This window comes from Fringilla coelebs (genome assembly GCF_963513975.1).
Source record: "Fringilla coelebs genome assembly, chromosome: 7".
Classification (NCBI taxonomy): Eukaryota; Metazoa; Chordata; class Aves; order Passeriformes; family Fringillidae; genus Fringilla; species Fringilla coelebs.
In genome coordinates, this window is record NC_140035.1 from 27,121,243 (window position 1) to 27,142,345 (window position 21,103).

Sequence of the window (21,103 nt, forward strand, 5' to 3'; positions counted from 1 at the left end):
CCCCGGGGCTGGGAGAGGCGAGCGAGTGGCCCGGGAAGTTAAAGCAGCCCTAAATAAAGAGCGGTTTTAAAAGAAGCCACGGTGTCACTGGTTTAAAAAGAGCTGCGTTTTTAGTGCTGTCGACTATGCTCTAGGTTGTCCTTCCAGAGCTCTAGTCACACATCCTCACCACGTACCTCTGCTTGCCCATTTATCTCGACAGAGTAAGCTTTGTGTTTCCTAGCAAAGTAAAGCTAGATTGTTACACTAAAGGGGCAGAATATTGCATTAGCAGGTCTCCAGAAATGTTTTTAAAGTGGTATCCTGTTACAGATGTGCAAGAGCTGAGCTATTGCTTAAGTCTTGTATGTGATATGTTAAGTCAGTAGCTGGCATTAGTTTGATTTCTATTTGTATCTGTTTTCGGTTTGAACAGCTCATAATGACATCACCATTGGCAAATGCAATGGAAGAGGGCAAGGTTGAAGATGTCCAGGATATCCTATGACTGAACGTGCGAGGCTGTTTATACACAGCCGGGTGTGAGTCTCCGTGCCACTCTGAGGATTCCAAGATTTCCTCTGAAAGTGGATGAATCAGGTAAATACCGAAGCTCTAAATATCACATTCTGATCGTGGAGCTCTCTGGCAAATACATGCTTTTATATATATATATTTACGCATTTTATCGTCTATCTTTTCCCAGTCTGCTGAGCATCAGTTGGCTTCTAATTCCCGGTTGTAAAACAATTCTGCATGCATGACTTTATCTATAGGTAGTTCATCTGAATTCCACAAATCTATTTGTGCTTGCAAACACACACATTTGTACAGTGCCACGTCCCTGTCCAAACTGTGGCTTTGGAATGTACTTCTTCAATAATAATACAAAAATAGATAAAACTGAAGTTGGCAGAGTGTTTGGCATTTATCTTGGGTCTGTCTGTGAACCCCTATAATCTCTCATTCCTTCTGTTCATTACATGAAGAGATTTGGGTCTAATCTTTATTTCAGACAGTAAAAATTGCATTTTTCACCACCATGACCTGATATAAAAGTTTGAATAAAACTATTCATGGGTAAAATTTCACACTTGTTTGTGACTTAGAAATCCTGCCAAGGTAGATCCAGTTAAAAGAGACGATGGATGAAGAATAGTAATTCCTTGTTGCGTACATAAAACTGTTTAAAATCCCGAAATGTTTAACATAAGGAGTTTGCATAACACAGCAGGACTTTGCTACCATCTTTCACAGTTGCAGTGAACAGCCTGTTGTACAGACCGTATGGTTTGGTTGGTTTTTGTGGGGTCCTTGAGCCCTGCAGGCAAAGGAGAGAAAAAGAAACAAACAAAGTATAACTTGAGCAATATTCAGGGAAGGTTTGACGAGATGTGTACTGGAACTGATGCTGATTTTAACTCTTTTAAATGGTCTAGAAGCAAAATTGAACAGATCCCTGCAACAGTGAGTAAAGAGTGATTTCACTGAAACTCCAAAGAAATGTTTACTGCACTAAGAATTTTATCTTCAAATAACAAATATTCCAGGAAAACAAAATACCATTTTAAAAGAATAAAGACAGTATACTTACTCCTCCTCAGTAAAACCAACACAGAAGTTTTGTAGAAAAGGCTGCTTGATGATTTGGTAAAGTATTTAAAATAACTTACTGTTTTCAGGAGCATATTTAATTGACTGAGGTGGAAACCTGTTTAAATATCTTTTGGATTGTCTTCATGGAGAAATTCAGATTCCTGGAGATGAAAAAGTTAGAACTGCACTGCAGGAGGAAGCAATTATTTTGGAATCCCCTATCCATACAGTCTGTCTGATCATGCTAATGAAATGGAAATATAGTTTTCAAGGCCCAATACAGAGCTTAAAAAGGTTCTGACATTTCTTAAAATTTTGATGCTGAATTCTCCAACCTGTGCCATTCTTTAGCATCAAACACTAAATCTACATAATGTCCAAGTTAGCACTTAGTGCCCACACTAAATCATGCGTAAATTCAGAGTTTTAGGTTATAAGTCCTAGTGTTGATAATGCAATCAGTATAATTAAGGACACCAGCTTTTGCCATCATTGCAATACAGCAACAGTTTAAATGTGAGTGTTGTACATGCAAGTCTGCTGTAGAACTTGTGTAGTAGGGAGGAAATTTAGTTTCCTGTTTGGCTTCAAATCTTACTTGAAATTAGATTTGATCCCTTTGATCCCTTCAAGTTGTTTGGGATGGGGTTTCTTTTTCAGTTTTACAAAGTATTCCTAAAACTTGTAAGAGAAAATGTACTCTGACGTTTCTTTAGAATGAGAAAGGAGAAAAGATAATTAGTGTATTATTTAAAATCCTAAGGTTTTAGAGTGTTGTAACTTAAAAGCTAATTCTAATTAACTGGCAGGAAATTAAGTCATACTACCAGCTCTGGCTGTTATTCCTGACAGTCATCTATGTTTTCTTAGCAAGTTATTTTTCTCTGTATTTCACGTTCTCCCTTACTAATATCCTTTTGAAAAGTGTAAAACAATTCCAGGCCTTTCAGTTTCTCTGCATGTTAGGGAGCTGCCTTGCCTTTAACTATTTCTGTTGCCCTTCTGGACCTCTTAGTTTCACAACATTCTCTGGTAACATCAGATAAGAAATAACTGCAGACATTATTCTAGAAAAACTATCTCCTCAATTTACTTAAAAGAGCTCACTGGTACAGTTAAAAAAACTTAAATATAAAAGCTTATTCAACTAAAAATAATGCATTCTTATTAATATTCTATATGTTTTATGTTTTTTCTAGGCTTTATTGGCTTTCTGTGATTCTTACCATTTAGTTTGCATCAAGCCTACAGTTTGGCTCCTGCACTATCTCAACACTTCTGGAGCAAGCTGTGAAAGTAAAATTATTGGTGTGTATGCCATAAGAGCTGATGGGACTGATTAATAAGGCACTAGGAATGAAAATTCATGGTAAAAGCATGTAAAAAAAATTAGTTGACTGTCAAACATGAAAGCACTCTGAAGTGAGAATAAATACATATTATAACTATGCCTAAATATTATCATATGGGGCATAATGCAGCATTATTGTACTATAAATCTGTGGAAAGAATCTTTCCAGCTCCCAAATCAGCTGGATAATAGAATGGCCAAATTAAACAAATAAACAAGATAAAAACTAAACTTGCAGGTTAAGAATTTGAGAGAATACACACAAGTGGTTAGCATGCAGTTGCTCTAAGTTCTTATTTTGCTTGACTTACTATTTTTAAAATACAATTAAAACAACAATTAAAAATTACTTTCTAATGTTTAAACTAAATACAGCGAATAAACCCCCATACAGAAAACCCTGCAGAAATATTTGCAAAGTTGGTTGTGATTCATGCACTTCTTTTGTGCAGTCTTCTAAGATAGCTGAACACTGAGAACCAAAGATGAAAGGAAATGGCTTTAATTCTTTAAAGAACATGTACAGCTGTAGCACACTATGAATGTATTTACATGGCAGTAATTGGAAGTTATTGGCAGACCTGTACTTACAACTGGAAGCAGTTGGTCTTTGTCACTCTCACAGTGCAGTGTCAGAAGTGTCACTGTGCATCTTTTGATTAAGATAGTGCTCTTGACACTTCATCATCTTTATAATTAGGATGCATATCTTCCTAAATTTAGGCTGGGAACATTAATATTCATTCCAGGGGTATTTGGCAACATATCAGGTATCTGTTCTCCTACTGTGTATTCTAGAAAAATAGGTTTTACATAATTAATTCTGTAATTATTCTTCTGTGAACATCTATCCTTTCATGAATATCCAGTTTTAGCAATAGGCATTCACAGGAGGATTAGAACCTCTTATTTGAATAAAAACAAAACCAGAGTAACAGTTTCCTTTGTGCTTTATAAAACATTTACTGCTAAGTCCTTATAGTTAGGATTTGGTAAAAAGAATGATATATTTCACCAATGATACATTTAAGGACTTAGCAAACTAATCATGTAACTGTTACCTTTAAAACAATATTCCTAGAGAAGCTGGAAATAACATCCAATACATCTGGAGCTATTACTCAGTAGCTGAGCTGAAAAAGATGATGGATGCTTTCAATGCCTGGGAAGGGAGATGTACAGTAGTAATTTTTTATTTCAGTATTACTACTTTTTAACATAAAAATAAGAAAAAATATTTGCTAACTAATTATAATAAAAACCTCTACATAAACTTTCATAACATTGTAAAATAGTAGTGGCTCTTTGGAGGGAAGAAAATGTTTTATGGGATGTTCCATAGAGGGGACAGGAATTGACATGAATTAAGGAGCATGTTGGCTGTCAGTAATGCTCATATCAGCAGGTTGAGACTGAAATTCTGCATAATAAAATACAAGTATTCATGTATTTAGTCAGGTGTAAACATGCATGGCTGTGTTCTCTCAGCTCACCAGTGCAATGCTGCTATGAAATGCAGGTGTCAGCTACTGCAGAGTGCCTCAGGAGCTGACTGAATGTTGGACTCTGGAAGAATGCCCTCTGAGAGGCAGTTTGCATCATGTGCTTCCAGTTTATAAAAGGTACGCTGATTCACATAGGTGGTGTAAAATTAATTAACAAATACAGTGCCATCTTTTTCTTTTTTCCCCCCTCTATAATTTCAGGTTCCTTAAATATCTATGCATGTTGAGATTTCTCTGGTTTTTTTAAAATTAATTTTTATAAAACATTATAGAGCTCTTACTTGCACAACTGAGCTCGCTAGAAAAAAATTATGGGTTTTTTTAGGCTGCTGACATTTCTCAGCAGCCTGGCAAGGAGTAACTTGAAAAACTAGAGAGCAGTATTAGTTAAATGGACTGCTAAATCCGAAATTTAAGTGAAAACTTTAAAAGGTTAACTAGTTTTCACATCTGTGAGATGCATTCTTTCAGAAGAAGTTTCTAAAACTTCCTCTCTGCAGTTTTATGGTGATATTTGTGATTACACCTCCGTTCTCCACATGTTACCTAAAAGCAGCCTTTTGCTGGCACAGTCACAGAGAGATTGATGGTTCTATTCACAGAAAGGCAGCCCTGGTTGTAGTGATGAACTGTTAGGAGCACTAATTTATGCTTCTTACAGTATCATTTAAATCTATTTGTGAAAGGCTGTTGCAGATGGTCTGCTTTGTAATAACGTTATAAAAATAACAATTTACATATATAGTTCATTTTAAAAAATTAAAGTTCTTTGTTTTACAGATGATTAATTGACTGTACTGAAGTGGAAGGCTGTTTACCATGTAAAGTAGGTCTCCAGCCAATTAGATTCTCAGGTCCCTCAACAAGTACCCACATAAAAGTCAAGAATTCATCTTCATTAAAGATAGCTGCTTGCAATGCTTCATATTCTGCAGCAATTCTTAAATGACCCCATAGTGAAAATCTGATGCTGCACAAAGAAGCTTCTCAAACCACATCCACAACATGCACACCAGTGCCCAGCAAGTCTCAGGCTCCCTGAAGAAGGCAGACTGCTGGCAATGGCCACTGAGCCAAATGCCATTCCAAGCTCCAGGGAGTAAGAAGCCTGTGAACAACCGTGCAGTGAAGGCAAAAAGGACTCCACTTTCCTTGTGACACCATCTCAGCCACCACCTTCTACATCCAGTAAAACAAGTGAACAGGACAATGTTGAAATTCCTACAGTGCTAAACAAGAAACAACCAGCTGTATTAGCAGAAAGTATTACCCTTCAGAATGATAAAAGGGGTAATGTTTGACTCAGTCTGATAGACTGGACAGATCTACATTATATGGTTGAAGAAGAGGTCATTATCTCATGTGATCCTTTATTCAAGATTAGGTAGAAAATTGTGATGAAAAAGATAATGAAAAGCACAGGAAGAAATTGTTTTAAGAGCATTGAAATGTGTTTTCTGCTTTATTTCTAGATATTTTTTAGATGTTGGTAAGTGAGGAAGAAAATGGATTAAAAAATCGCTCAGGCACATGTAGCTTAACATTCCAGTAACTCCCATTTGTATTTCTGTTGCACCGTACTGTAAAGTGAGTACTTGCACAGCATAAAAGAAAACCTTTATCAACTTTAACTACAGCGAGCCTCAGTTTGTACCTTTAAAGGGGGAAGGGGGAAGAATAGATAAAAGTAAGTAGCTTTTATTAGATAGAAGTTTGCAACAAGTGTACAACATATGTGTGCTGCAGAGACATGGGAAGATGAATGCACTTACTGGTGCTTCTGGTGAGGGTAAATCACCATTTTTTGCTCTTACTAGCAATGCAAGGGGTCACCTGTGCTTGTACACTGAGAGAAAATTCAGAAACACAGGATGGGGAGAAGTGTGCTGTGTGAGTAACAAGGCTGCTCTCTCTGGAGAGACACACATTTACAGACACACACAATACTGTGGTGTGATCTGCCACTGGGGCAAGGCTGGTGCAGCTGCGGCGTTTTCTGTCACACTGCTAGGGGCTGGCTTTTCTGCCAGGGTCTGAGTTACACCAGGGCTGGCTTTTCTGCCAGGCTGCAGGGTCTGAGTTACACCTGGCCTTCCATGTCCTTCTGCAGATCCTTTCACATTAGGAGGGCACAACCTCACCTTGTGTGCAGCAAAGCACAGAAGTTGAGGTCGAAGTGCGGTGGTTTAAAGAAAAAGCCTCCCTCCTTCCCCCGCCCCGCCCCGTGCAGGCTGGAGGAGACATTCTTGTAGCAGGGCAAATGTTGAGTAATGATACTGAAACAAAGAGGTGCTGTATGTTTCTATCAGCAGAGGAAAGGCAAGTTTGGATCGTTGATTTTCAAGAGCCCTTTTAGCGGTTTAAATCAGTGAACAAAACCTGGCTTTGTTTTGTACTCTTACTTAAGAGTTGCTTGCTGGGTTTTTTTTTGCTGTTTTTATGACTACTTTGCTTCCCCAGCACAGTAAATACAGCCGTCTTTGAGAACATTGCCAAAAAGCAAATTCTTAAAATTCCTGAGACTATCAGAATTACAGAAAGGTTCTTTAAATGTTCTATTTGCTAGATGATTTAAAGCCATCACATTTTCAGGTTTTGCTTCCAACCATAAGGACTTGAAACATAATTTGTCCAATAAAAAGCCCCAATTTTTTTCTGTATTAACATGTTTTTAATGAGACATCTTGCCATAAACAGTAGTGACTATAAAGGTGTAGAGCACCATAATTTTCTGCTATGGCGTGTATATGGAAAAACAGCTGACCTTAGATTATTAAAGCCAGTGTTTTTTTCTTTAAAAATAAACCTGAAGATCAACAATCCCAAGACCCTTCCTATCTCAACAAAAAAGTTTCACTGAATAAAGGACAAAGCAGAAATTATGGAAGGATATTAACATAATGCACTCTAGTTTCTGAACATGCAGTTCATTGAGATTATCTTTGTGAAATTTGTTTTTCATAATAATCTGACTGAAAAGCAATTTTTAATACTTCTGTGTGATTTCTACTGCACTATTTATTCAATGTCTGAGCACTTTACCATGCACCTTAAAATCTTTTTACAAGGCTGTCTAAAGCTGATTTCTTTCAACTTTTAAATTTAGAAAGCTTCTATAAACATGGAATCAGAGAATATAATTTAAGTAATAAAAGACACACAAGAAAAAGCTTTGAGAATATTCCTACAGTACTTTGAGTTTGTACTACCTCAGTGTTTACTTAATTATTTTGGTAGTACTTTTCGAGTAACATTTGTGCCATTTGCATTACAGCAGCATTAATGAGTCTTCTTTTTACTGTGGACATACTAGCTTGTGGTTAAAAGAATAACAAACAACACCCTTGAATTTCAGTAGATGAAATGAAGTTAAAGAAAGAAGGACTTGATTTTATTTATTTATTTTCAATTGGATGGGGTGCTAACATGGTGTTTTAACTTATCTAGGTAGGCACTTCCAGCATGTATTTTATATCACAGAATCTTGTTCACTTTTGATTAACTGCTAAGAGTGATACTGAAGCATTTTATGATAGATGGAGAGCATTAACTTTCATGATGACTGAACTAGATGCACTGTCAAGTGGTGTGACAATGGTTTACTTTAAATCTTTGTAAAATTATAAATCATTATAGCAGAGATCATGTTAAAAAAGAAATGCTCAGTAAGTTTCCAGACTAATTAGGTTTTCTTTAAAGGAGACATTTTCCAGCATATTAAGTGCTGGGTTTTTTATCTTTTCTTTTTTCCCAAACAAGGTTAACTAATGTAAGTATTCCAAAGAGCTTGACTGCATTAAGCTACCTTCACTTTTTAGTTTTCCAGCTGTGTATATGCATCTTTATTTTGCTGGGTTCTGCCCTTACTCCGAATTTAATCTTACACAAAAGATAAATAGATTCAATCTGCTTTAAAATACTGTCCCTTTAAGATGTGTTTCCACTTCTGGAAGAGCACAAAGTGCAGTGGGAATTCCATGTTTGTGTTTGAGTGCGGCCAAACAGCTGTATTTGCTTTGCTAATTGAGGGGACTTTTTATAAAAGAGGACTGGCCTGGAAGGGAAGCCTTGCCCTGCCATAAATTCCTTCACTGCCCCTCAACAAGTCCCTTAAAAGGAGAATTGCAGGTAGTTGTCTCTGCAATGAGAAGATAAAAACAAAGTTTTGTTGAAGATGGGCCCTAGAGCTTTTGGCTACTTGTAACTACCATGAAATTGGCAGATGTAATTCCAAGTATACAGACACACATGAATTGAAAGATGAAGATTCTGACACAGTTCTAGAGCACAGTCACATAATGTGGTCAAAATGTGCATTGGAATAACCTTCCCAAACCAGTACAGATACTAGACAAAACTTGGTGTGCTAAAACTGCAGCATTCCCACGATGCAGCCCTCTCTATAGCCTTACCAAACCCATGCACAGCTCTTTAACAAAAAAGATGTCTTTACATCATCAGAGAAAAGAGAAATGCCATCTCTCACCTGTTAGTCCTGGGTCTGTCACACACTGAGCCTCCAGGACATCAAAGCTTGGCTGGTACTGAAGAGAACAAGGTGGTCCTGTTGTGCTGAGTTATGACTTAGTTACAGATTTTATTTATTTATCTGCAGAAGATCACTTGTGAGAAACTGACTTAAGGAATAAAGTAACTTTCAATAATGCAATAATCAAGTGTAGAAGCTATAAGGAAAGAATAAATGTTATTACAGGTAAGTTAGATTTTCTTTTTTTTTTAGGAAGGATTACAAGATGAGACACATTTCACAACTTACATATAGATAAGAAGTTCCTGTGTAATATCTGCATAGAATTTGTAATTAAATCTCTTAGAGTGAGGTTACAGTGAAACTAAGGCAGCAGATAAATTTTGAAAAGCTACCTATCTGATGGGTACGCACAACAAAGATTCTGGAATTTCAGTTCCATCTACTCCAAAACATTCAGCTTAAAAGTGTGATAGGTAATTAACTAGGATAATAGCAGAGCTTGCTGGGCTAAGAAAGCCAGTGTCTACCTACACATTCATTTTTCTTTTACCACTCTTCCAGATGACGATGAGTTACTGGCCTTCTAAAATCAGGTTTTACCAATATTCACATGTGGGACACTGTATTCACATATAAAGAAAAATAAAAATATGGGAATGCACTTTGCTCTTCCCTTGGAGATTATTTTCCAAGGTCCCCAGAGGGGAATAATCCAGTCAGTACTAAGGAAGTGTACAGTCAGAGAACAGAAATTAGGCAGAGGAAATTGGTAAAAAGCAATGGTGAACAATCACCTAGGTGTAAACTTCTAAAGCTACTTAAGTGTCCTCCTGCTCTTACTGACCTTTAACACCTTTTTGATTCTGACACTTAGGCCAACAGGTCACTTGACACCAGCTTTGGATTCTGACACCTTACTATGTTAAACAGTAACTTCCTGTAAAATGTGCTCAGCTCGAAGGTGGCTCTCACGGCAAGGCTGTGGCATTAGAATCAAGCTAGAAGCAAAAGCCTAGTCCAGTCCAAACTCAGCTGAAAGCCTCCCATTGATACCAGTTCCACTATGCAAATACAATTTGAGTAAGAGCACAAGGTTAGGCACTGCAAAGCAGCAAACACCAGAGTATTTTAGAAAGAAGATTTTAATTATTTGGAAGAAACAGGTTTTCTGAAATACAGAATCAGAACATAAGGACTAAGTAATTTATTAGTCATAGCTCTTGTTATGGACAGATGGTTCCTACAGCAAAAATATAGAAAAATAATTTGAATTCAAGTCTAGAAGACCTGCAACTTTTCATATGCAAAAAATAAATCCAACTAGTCATAGAAAAGTGGCTGATAAGGATGGAGAACAGGGCTGTGCATCTGAATAGCCATTACTATATACATTCCAAACTTAAATGAGCGTATTTCCTCAGCCTCATAAAAATAGTTTGTCCATGAAAAATACCAATATGTAATACATTTAATACAATTTATACTTGAATTTAAAGATCTCAGATTATGGAATAATAAGCTAAAATCAAATAAACTGCTTTTTCAACTCTTCTTGAATAGAACAATACTTTCTGTGTATACAGTGTGCATGCATGTACATGTATACACACACAGAAAGAAAGAAGTGTATAGAGATTTGCTGAAAAATTCTACAAGATTATTGATTTCATTGCAGACCATAGCATACAGACTTCCTGGGATCCTTCTAAGACAGGCTGTTCTATGAAATAATACGGTTGACTGGTATAACCACATATCTACAACAGGTTTTTGCTATTATGAATTTAATTACCAATTTATCTTTCCAATCTAGATTTCATTTTTCTAAGAAGTAAATGCTGCTTTGGTAAGATTCCGTACAGTCATGACAAAATAAATGCAAACATATTGGGGAAAGCCTTGAAAGTATGATTTAATTTTGATAATTAGTAGTAATAAAGATACCAACAAGTTTTAAGCAGCAAAAGATTTAAAAGACTATGTTCTGACTTATTTTCTTCACCAACAAGCTTTTCGAGCAACAAACTAAAATGAAGAGATTGAACTTCTCTGCCTGCCATTACTGTGACATTTTAAGCCACCAAAGTCACAGCTGGCACTGAAAGAACAGTGGCATCAGCAGAGACCTCCATCCTTGTAGGACATAAATTGCATTGTGACACCCTGCCAACGCTGCCTTGGAAAGGCCTGTGCTCTGCGGTGTCCGGTGTGTGGTGCTTCCGTCGGGACTTCTCCGAATGCGTCGGATTCTCTGTGGTCCTTGCAGTTGTAGACTGCTCTTGATTTTTCATAGCTCCTTTATTTTTAGATCGAAAGCTGTTATGCTGCTGTCGTCTGTGTTCAGGCCTGGAACCACTCTTGGTATTTTGATCTGCCTCATTACTGGCACCTAGTGACTTATGAGATCCATTGAGCCGCATGTTTTGGTGCTGTGGGTTGAATCTCCGTCTCTGGCTAGAAGGCCCATTCTACCCAGAAAGAAATCAGATAACTGTTAGGTTGTCTGAATCCTTCCAATCGGCCAAGAAACACAGCAGTCAAAATTAACAGTGTTACTGTTAGGAGGGAACAGGAGAGGGAAAACACATAAAAGTTTTGATTGTTACCAGAGTCTCTTTATAATACCTATAACCAGAACTACGAGTACCATACTATATCTGAGTAGCCTGGAGATACAGACAGCAGGTTCATCGCTGATGCCAAATTAAAATCTGCCATGATTCAAGAGAATACAGAAAAGGGGATGAAATTCTAGACATCTCAACAGCAGTTGCTGAGAAAAGGGATCTGCATGTTCTGGTCAAGAGAAGTTAAATATGAATCAGCAGTGCCCTCCAGCCAGAAGGGCCAAGCATGTCCTGCAGGGCATCAGGCACGGCATCTCCAGCTGGGCAAGCAAGGGGATTGTCCTGCTCTGCTCTGCACTGGGGCAGCCTCACCTCGAGTGCTGGGGGCAGTTTTGGGAGCCATGATACAGGAAAGACATGAAACTATTAGTGTCCAAAGGAGAGCCATGAAGATGGTGAAGGCCCTTGAGGAGAAGCTGTATGAGGAGTGGCTGAGGTCACTTGGTCTGTTCAGCCTGGAGGAGACCTCACTGCAGTCACAACTTCCTTGTGAGGGGAAGAGGAGGGGCAGGCACTGATCTCTTCTTGCTGGTGACCAGTGACAGGACCAGAGGGAATGGCCTGAAGTTGGGTATGGGGAGGAGGTTTTGGTTGTGTATCAGGGAGAAGTTCTTTACCCAGAGGGTGGCTGCGCACTAAAACAGGCTCTCCAGGGAAGGGGTCACAGCATCAACCCTGAGAGAGCCTGGAGAAGTGGATGGACAATGCTCTGAGGCACATGGTAGGATTCTTGGGGTGTCTTGTGCAGGGCCTGGAGTGGGACTCAGGATACTCTGTGATTCTCTAAGCAGTTAAGAAGTACTGAAGAACTTAAAACTGACTTTTTCCAGAATCATGACTATTGCTCTTCTAGTAAAGCACTGTACAAGTACTACAGTATGACTGCAGGAAGAACAGACAGTCGCATGTACACTGAAGTCAAGTGAAGAATCCTCAATGTGGAAGACACGTCCATTGTGATATTTTGCTCAGAGGATGCTTTGATTCTTGTGGGAGGTGGCTGAATTACTTTTATTTGCATGCCTGACAGGACAGGTGATTCCATACATGCTCTGACATTATGCACTGTCTTACATTTCTCTCCTGGCATCTACTTGAGCCTAAAATCCCTACTGGGACAAAGTTCAGACCAACTTTAGTGGCAGCTTTACCTAAGAACAATAGTACTGAGACATTCTAAGGTGCTATTACAACAAAATATAATTAATATATGTATCATATATTTATAAAATAATACTACTAATATAGCACAATACTATAACCTGTATTATAGAGCTTCTGAAATAATATGCTTTTAAACCTGGCAGGACATGGCTGCTTTCAAAGTGTATCTAATAACTGTGCTTCAACAGCACATCAGCTGACCATTTGTCAAGGACTAAATGTTTCTCCTCCACAGCAGTTACCTATAATGGAAGGTTTTTTCCCCCCACTCTATTATTGCCACTAGATACTTCTAAACAGACAGCTGTCTTTACTTTACTCATATGCTATTTCTACTGTGTATGTTCACACTGACTTGAAAATGAAGCTGTAAAATATATGCTTATTACCTTCAAGAATTATTAATTAATTAAAGACCACAAACCAGTATTTGATTTTGTATTAACAACTTTCAATGCTGTATTTTTCTGAAAGTTTTGAAGCAATTTTAGTTCATTTCATGGCTGATTTGACATCTTACCTGCTTATTTGTTGTGACTCCTTGAGAAGAAGATTCTGTAGGACTGGAAGAAGGATAACTTTGTACTTTACTGCTGGCTGTTTTATTATCAGAGTTCTTGGCATTACTAGAGGACTTTCGGTTGTGCGTATTTTGCTTGCCAGTTGTTGCGTGTGAGGTCATTGAAGACAGCAGTAAACTACATGGTGTTCTTGAGGAATAGTTGTTCTTTGGGTGAGAAACTGTAAAAAAAAAAAGGGATTATGTGTTATCAGTTAAATGATCACCATCTAAACAGAAGGCTGTATTCTTACCCTGCTTACAGTTAATTTTGGAAGCACTGTTTCAGTCTCACTTTGACTAATGAAGTAAGCTAACTATTGAAGTAACTTGGTTGGAATCAGGCTAGAGTGTTCTACAACTGCAAGTCTGCCTCACTGCAAAGCACTTCTGGAGATAAAAGAGCCAACGTGGTGGCACTGCACTAAAACTGGAAGAATCCTGGCAGAAGGCCAGGCTTTTGGCATTCACGAGAACTTTACTTATTCCTCTCTAAAGGAAATGGGTAAAAAAGGTTCTTCTGTATCATGGGTATCTATAAAAAACTGGAACTGAATGCAATGCACTAATCTACTTCATGCAGACTACAGCAGTGTGCACCATCAGGAACCACTACTGCCCATCTCAGTATACTCCTACTCTCTACTTCTCAATTTTTTGAGATTGCCTAATTTACTAAGCACTGTCATGTTTGGATATGAAATGCACCCAAAATATCCTTGATTCCTCTCTGCATTTCTTCAAGCTGCCTTTGCGAAATGGCCCCTAAGCAGTCTTGAAGAGGATTCTGGGGCTAATGAAGTTCTTGATCTTAATTTGCTGTCCTGATTTTTCTGATTATGGAATTTTTCTGTTTCCTTCTGGTACAGATGACAAATTTGAGGCTCACTCCAGAGAGACACCTGTTGTTTTTATCTAGGAGGTACTTTTGTTTTTTCACTTCTAGTACAGAGAAGTAAGATGAGGAATCATTTTAGTAACTAAGCATAATCTGTTAGGTTTTCTGAGGATCTTATTCACTTACACCAACAGCTACTTCTCCCACTAGGTGTCCTCGTCAGAAAAACAATGCACATTGAACTGAATTTTCTCTCCTGAGCTCAGTGAGGCCAACCATCCCTGAATTCTATTAATTCTCTCTCATCTAAAACAGACTGCTGCACATGGAAGCCCATATAAAAATCCAGATGCTAGTCACAAAAATCTATTTTTAACAAAGAAGATGTACAAGGAAAGGACAGTGTGTATTCTGATGTATGTCAATCCAATTATTTTTGTTTCTTCCTGTCCTTCATTTTGAGTATAGGCTGTCTATGATCTCCCAATGCTAGAACATTCCTTCCTTTGCATAAATTCTGTGGGTTTGGTTATTGCTTTTGTTAAAGCTCTTAAGAGTGGCTGTTCTCCGCTATAGCTTTGTATAATCTCTTGTCTGAGGGGTATTTGCAGCTCCTAGCTGGGTATGGGTCTCATTGAGAGAAGATGCTAAGAGAAACATCTTTTCTACTAAAAAGCTCTTGTCAAAGACACCAATCATCACAAGCTGCTCATCTAAGGTCACTGAGGGCAGGTATGAGCAAAGCTCTTCAGACACGCAGTGCACTATCAATCATTTCTAGGATGACACTGCTCCCTGGATAATAGCTGCTCTTCTGACTTCACTGACCTGATTTAAACAGACCTGCATCACACTATGCTTATGTAATGCTTTACTGAAATGAGGTATAAATAATTAACTTGCAGAATTAACTGCAGCTGGAAGTTATTTAGGAAAGTAGTTCAGTGAGTTTTAAAAAATAGTCTATGGTTGTATCAATAGCAGCTGTGGTATTATTAGTCAGTATAATCTTTATGGAATTTTCAATCTCTTCTGCTTCAGGGTATTAGTGTCTATGAGGTGACTGTAAACAATTAGATGCATTACTGGGAAGTTTATGTCTTCCTCTGAAACATCCTGGGTTGGTTTCACCGAGAGACAGGATGTGGGGTTAGATGGAACTTCAAAGTGTTCTGCAAAAGCAATTCTTACGGTCTAATGAGTTAAACTGGTTATGCCTCCAAGCAGTCAGTTCTTAAGCTGTGCAATCAGAAGCTTGTATTGGCAGACTGTGTAGTACTTTCTCTGTTTTCTACTTTTAGGAACTGCTTGAAAACATTTATTATTTTCCGTCTGCCAAGATGCACTTGTTCGGTGTTGTTTTACCAGTTTTCTCCTGAATGGAATACCATAGGACATGGTAATGTACTGGGCAAAGCCTTCTATCATTTACTTTGTTTTAGGAGAAAAAAAAAGCATGACAGAGACAAGAAATAGGCTCCTATTTTGCAACAGGGACATGATACTTGAGGCAAAAAAATGTGAACCTGAATTCCCAAGCAGAAGGGCAGATGATTTACAAACAGAAGCTTGGAGAAAAAGAGGCTGAGGGGAGACCTTACTGCTCTCTACAAGTACCTAAAAGGAGGTTGTAGCAAGGTGGGATCAGTCCAACCTTAGTGATTCTATGATTTGGGACTCTAGATGGGCTCCTGAAAAACCCAGTGAATACTGTTAAAAAGCAGGGGAGTTACTTCTTAGGAGAGATCTGAATTGGTCTCATTACATTATGCTCACACAAAGAAGCTTCCAATTTACTATTTATTTATAAATTACTGAATTTGTGTATTCCCTAAAGTTGGGATCCTGTTTAGATTGAAAACTCCAACTGATCTGAGTAATACCTGGAAATCTCTGACAAAGATGGTACTGTGCACCTGCAGATGGAAAGTGCAGCCCAGGCACAGTGAGTTTAACATGTTGCAAACTGTTGACTTGTGTGTGTTCAGCAGCCCTGCTGCATCCAGAGACACCATTCATACTGGGCTTGCTGCACACTCACACACTGGCAGCACACGTGCTGTCAGCTCTGCTGAAGAGATAAAATCTGAGAAATTCAGTGAGAGGGATCATCAGCACTTACTTTCTCCACAGAGCTGAATCTGGGTCTTCAGCTGCTCTGTATCACAGGAAAATCGGGCAGATCTGCCCAGCTCTTCATCGTATTTCCGCTCACTCACAAAGTGCTGCAAGAATAGACACATGAACAGTGATTCACATTCTGAGCAAAAGACTGTGGGGATGGTAAAAGAACCAATCAATACTTAAGTTCACTTAAAGGCTCAAGAAATTCTGGACCCTGCCCTGTTCACAAGATCTCTGTGCAGAACCAAGTATTCTCCCTTCCTCACCAAATTACATCTCAGAGCTCAGTGATGGGTGGATCACTCCCACACTTGGGAAGTGGGTCATTTCAGTGGAGAATATATGTTTGATCATTGAACCTGAAGCTATCAGGTTTACTTGCTGAATCTAAATGATACACAAACAACAAAACTCCCCACTGCTACACTTAGGAGGAGATAGCTTATACTTCTCTGATAGCATCTGTACACGGCTCAGAGGTGCTACAATGCTTTAAGAAGCTAGACTTTCCCTAAGGAAAGCTATCTACCCCTCCACCCCTAGCAGGAATAAACAGCCTGGGCATGTTAATGTGACAACTCTTCCTTGGCATTTCTGCAAATGGCTAAAATACCCAAGCAGAAGTGAATGCCTGACCTTAATTTCAGCCCTGAGTTCAGAGAGTTGTGCTTCAGCCATCTGACTGGCTAGGTCTGCCAGTCTCTTCAGCTCCTCTGCTTTCTTCTGCCGAGCAGTCAGGATTTCCACTGCCAAATACCAACAGTCAGTCATTAATGCTAGGAAGGTAAATTGGTCTCTAATTTATTAGTCTTTGGGCATTAACGTGGTATATCCCATGTGATACAAACACATGGACCACTGATTTGCACAATATGATACTTGCACAGATTCAGTTGATCAGTATATTTCACTGAACTGCTTGATTTTGAAAAAGATCTGCAAATGGGATAGCTGTCAGAAACTCAAAGTTAAACCAATCATCCAACATTCAGATGAACAGGGGCAAAGACATGTTTTGAGTTTTCTAGTGCTTTATTTTGAAGCATAAAAACAGGGAGTCTTCCAGAGACTTGGAAAGAAGCATTACATTGAGTCAACAGCCTGTTTCTGAAGACATGCTGTATTTGATTTACAGAGAGGAAATTCACTTCCTCTGAAAAAAACCTGTTCATACATAGTTTATGTTAAAGTCACTGGCATCGCAATTTTACTTTCACATATGGAACATACGTATTTGCCATTTCAACAGCAAAGCAGCATTGAAGGCAAACAGTCTTTGTGAAAAAAATACTAAATATTCATTGCTGCCTGTGTTTTATATTCTATGTAAGGAAGGAGTGAGTAGTTATATTCTTATAGGGAAAGATTAATCATAAACCATGAAGCAATGGTTTAGTTGTACACAAGATAAGATGACATTATAATTTTGGTGGAAATATGTGCAAACTATTACCAAAATGGTGACTCAGAGAAAAAGCAACAGCTGATTAATTGGATGACGGGATCAGTATTTATGGGAGGGAGGAAACATCATCTAAATGTAAAATAGTAACAATCATAGTCTTTTGTCTTGAACTTACACATACAGTCAGGGGGAGTGGTACTTAATATAAATGATCCTAAGGACATAGACTCCATTACAGCAGTAGAGATTTTGGCTTCTTTGCCTTCTTTTTTTCTGCAAATTTCCACAGCACACTTGACAAGTCATGTAACCAGCCTATACTTTCTACTGCAATTTTTAAAGGTGAGAATGAATGATATTTCATGGACAGTTTGTTTCTCAACCCACTATCATTTATTTAATCAGATAACACCTTCTTTTGAAAGCACTGTAAAGTCAATAAACAGTTTGGGCCGGAAGCGACCTTTAAAGGTCTCTAGTCCAACCCCCTGCAATCAACAGGGATGTCTTCAATAGGTGGGGTTGCTCAGAGCCTGACCTTGAATGCTTCCAGGGATGAGGATCTCCTCTCCTCTGGGAAACCTGTTCCAATGTTTTACTGAGTACAACATGGTCCAGCAGGCACAGGGAGACACAGCTGCACCTGTACAGCTGTGTGGGAGCAAACAAACTGCAGCTGTAGAGGAGTGTGTGTCACACAAGGCAGGGAAGGCAGAGGGTGGCTATAGCTCCTTTAGCCCTGCTGGTAAATCTGTGCCTATATTATTATTTATGCTAAGAACTGCTGCTATCTTCCCAGCTGATCTTTTCTATTTCATTTTTTTAGAATATGGTCTACGAGAGTGAGAAAATTTTATCACATTAAATGAACAGTTTACCAGGCGCTTACCTTGTCCAATAGCTCTGCTTTACTGCTTATTCTAGGTAATGCGAATATTGTTCCTCCCCAAGATCAATATCCTCTCTTTGCTAAAGCGACTACCCAGACCATATGATCTCATCTCATACTGGCATTTATTTCCATAAGATGCCAGCCAAATACCCATGTTTTAAAAAAACCCCGAAATTATAATATTTGGAATTTTTCCTGGTGTTGACAGCAAGAATAAGATCACCCTCTATAAAACAGTCCTTGAGTGCAGCAAAGACTTATGAAAATAAATAATGTTCTAAATCTTGCTGAGCATGTTACAGTCCTGTAACAACTTTCTGCCTAAGTTTCTGAAGGCACTTTATAGCCTAGAGCAGCCTTGAGAGACAGCAGAAACCACACTGCTGGAGACAGGTACTGGGCCGTCCGCTGCCGTGCGTGGAGCTGGCAGGGAAATGGAAACAGAACACGCCATGTGCAAATGCAGCGCTCCGTGTGCTGCTAGGTAGGAATTAGGTTTACTTTCTACAAAAATTTCTATAACTGGCCAAGATTAATTAAGGGGCCCTATAATACCATCAATCCTGGACAGTGGATTTCCAAAATATGGATTTGTTTGTGCAGTTAGGGCTTAAAACTGTGTCTGCTGATCAGTGGGAATGCTGCCATTGCTTTTTCCTGGGAATGAGTGCATGTCCTATAGCTGATTATGGCTACCTGGTATCTGGTAACCAAAGGTAACCAAAAACTGCTGATATATATCCCTCCACAGGCCCTTCCCAGAATAACACAAAGCTTCAAATTCGCATCTCTTTCACGTTATTCCTAGAACATTAGCAAATAAAATTCAAAACACAAACTTTGCAAATCTTTGCTGTTGCAACTTTGTACCTTCTAGTTTCAACACATATACAACTGCAAGAGACTTGGACAGCAACAGAGAATTTAGAGCATTTTTTTTCAACAAAACTTCAATTGCTATACTTTTGTAAACTAAGTGAGTTCTAAATGCAGATGAAGCATTCAAGATGTTAAATGTATTTGTGACTGTGCTTGGAAGGACCTTAAATTCACAAAGCAATAAAAGGATTGTATGCATTAATATCAAGGACATCTGCCGAAAATATCATTCTAATAATGCTTTGGTTACTCTTCAATTTCTTGCTTAGGATTCTCTACTGAAACAGGTCCCCATGTACTTCGTGGAGGTAAATACAAACATTGTATCTTGGATGGAGCCTGAGACAGATATTGTGGCATCCTAATACAAGGTTCATCTTGCTTCCCTTCCTCCCCTAACAGAATATATATACACAAAAATGCAAAAACCAAAGGCAACATGAAAGCCTGGAATCAGACTGACTCCCATAGATTATTAAGAGAAAACAGACTGCAGTAAAGATCTGGTTTTTGATTTAAAAAAAAAATTCTAATTTACAAGCTTGATCACTATCCCTTAAAGCTATGCAAGGCAACACAGTAACCTACTCCCAACTTCCAATATTCTAACTTAGGGAGGTAACATAAGCAAGCAAAAGTGATTGAAAAATGGAAACAAAGTAATTGAATAGCCACAGAAATGAAAGGGTGGGGGGAAAGTGGTCAAAAAGCTCTGATATGTAAGCAGAAGGAGTAAGTAATTTAAATCTAACTCCTTATCACTTTTTGGTTTACCTTAACTTCATAATACTGAAATTTTGATGCACAACCCTCATAGAAACTACCCTGGCACATTAAAGCCTTATCTGACTACACATATAGAGTGAAAGATAATGGAATGCTGCTAACCAAATTTATGGATTGTGTTATTTTCTGCCAAACAAAATAACTGTTTCAACAGTATTCCAAAATTTCCCTGGGTATTTTTTTTTTTTTTTACTTACTGGCTTCTTCTTTAACTTTATCAATTTCTGCCATTAATGACACTTCTTTGTCTACGATGCTAAAAAAGAAAAAAAAAAGGAAAAAATAATTATTTAATTCATGCTAGAACTCCATCAAAATCAAAAGCTATAACTATACAGACTTCAGACATTAATAATGAGCAGTTTTGAAATGACTGAGACTTAAAAAATTGGAGCTGAAGAAATACCTAGACAAGCCAGCTACAAAAAATTAGTGATAATGACCGTGTGCTGCTTTACACAAACCTCTCAGTGGCCTCCCCACATATCTGCACAGATGTGGAAATCAGTCTCATTCAGCACAGCAATCCTCAAATGACTTAACAGTCTGTTTCCTAATTAAGCCAGATAGACCACTGCTGCTACCCAGATTAATACAGCTTAGGTGTCGGCATAAAACTAAGCATGAAACAAAATTAAAGATGGCTGGAATGAGGGAGTTCCTTTTCTTCCTTAGAGATATTTTTGCAAAATATGTCAGGGTAAACAAGAAAGTGGTTTGTGATGTAAATAAGCATTGAAGTATCTCCATAACAGAAGTCAGCTTCCTTGCCCCCTACTCCCTCCAGCACCGAGAAGGAGTTTTTCCACTTTTACCTGGCCTTCCTAAAGGATTTGTGTGCCTCTCCTTTTAAAAGTGCCTGGTGTGCAATCCCTGACAGTGCTTATATGCTGCCAGAGTGCAACT

General features: G+C 38.4%; 2 protein-coding genes across 4 annotated transcripts in view; one reads left to right on the forward strand and one right to left on the reverse strand.

The window, feature by feature from the left end:
- Positions 1 to 445: 445 nt before the first annotated feature.
- KCTD18 (potassium channel tetramerization domain containing 18) lies at positions 446 to 5,732 on the forward strand (the record flags this gene model as incomplete). The annotated part of the gene is given in 16 exon segments (XM_084209063.1): positions 446 to 484; positions 488 to 549; positions 551 to 579; positions 1,662 to 1,678; positions 1,682 to 1,775; positions 1,778 to 1,836; positions 1,840 to 1,869; positions 2,775 to 2,914; positions 2,916 to 2,954; positions 4,008 to 4,102; positions 4,446 to 4,548; position 5,212; positions 5,216 to 5,377; positions 5,381 to 5,468; positions 5,471 to 5,575; positions 5,578 to 5,732. Coding segments are annotated over 16 exon segments (1,218 nt in total).
- A 4,380-nt stretch (positions 5,733 to 10,112) lies between these two features.
- Positions 10,113 to 21,103, reverse strand: part of SPATS2L (spermatogenesis associated serine rich 2 like) — a 77,741-nt gene continuing 66,750 nt past the window's right edge. For all 3 annotated transcript variants that reach the window (XM_084208897.1, XM_084208898.1, XM_084208899.1), the window contains 5 exons: positions 20,395 to 20,453; positions 16,872 to 16,981; positions 16,234 to 16,336; positions 13,235 to 13,455; positions 10,113 to 11,391 (listed from right to left, as the gene is read on the reverse strand). In XM_084208897.1, coding sequence (XP_084065023.1) covers positions 10,996 to 11,391; positions 13,235 to 13,455; positions 16,234 to 16,336; positions 16,872 to 16,981; positions 20,395 to 20,453 — 889 coding nt within the window. In that variant the 3' untranslated portion in view covers positions 10,113 to 10,995. The remainder of the gene's footprint in view (positions 11,392 to 13,234; positions 13,456 to 16,233; positions 16,337 to 16,871; positions 16,982 to 20,394; positions 20,454 to 21,103) is intronic.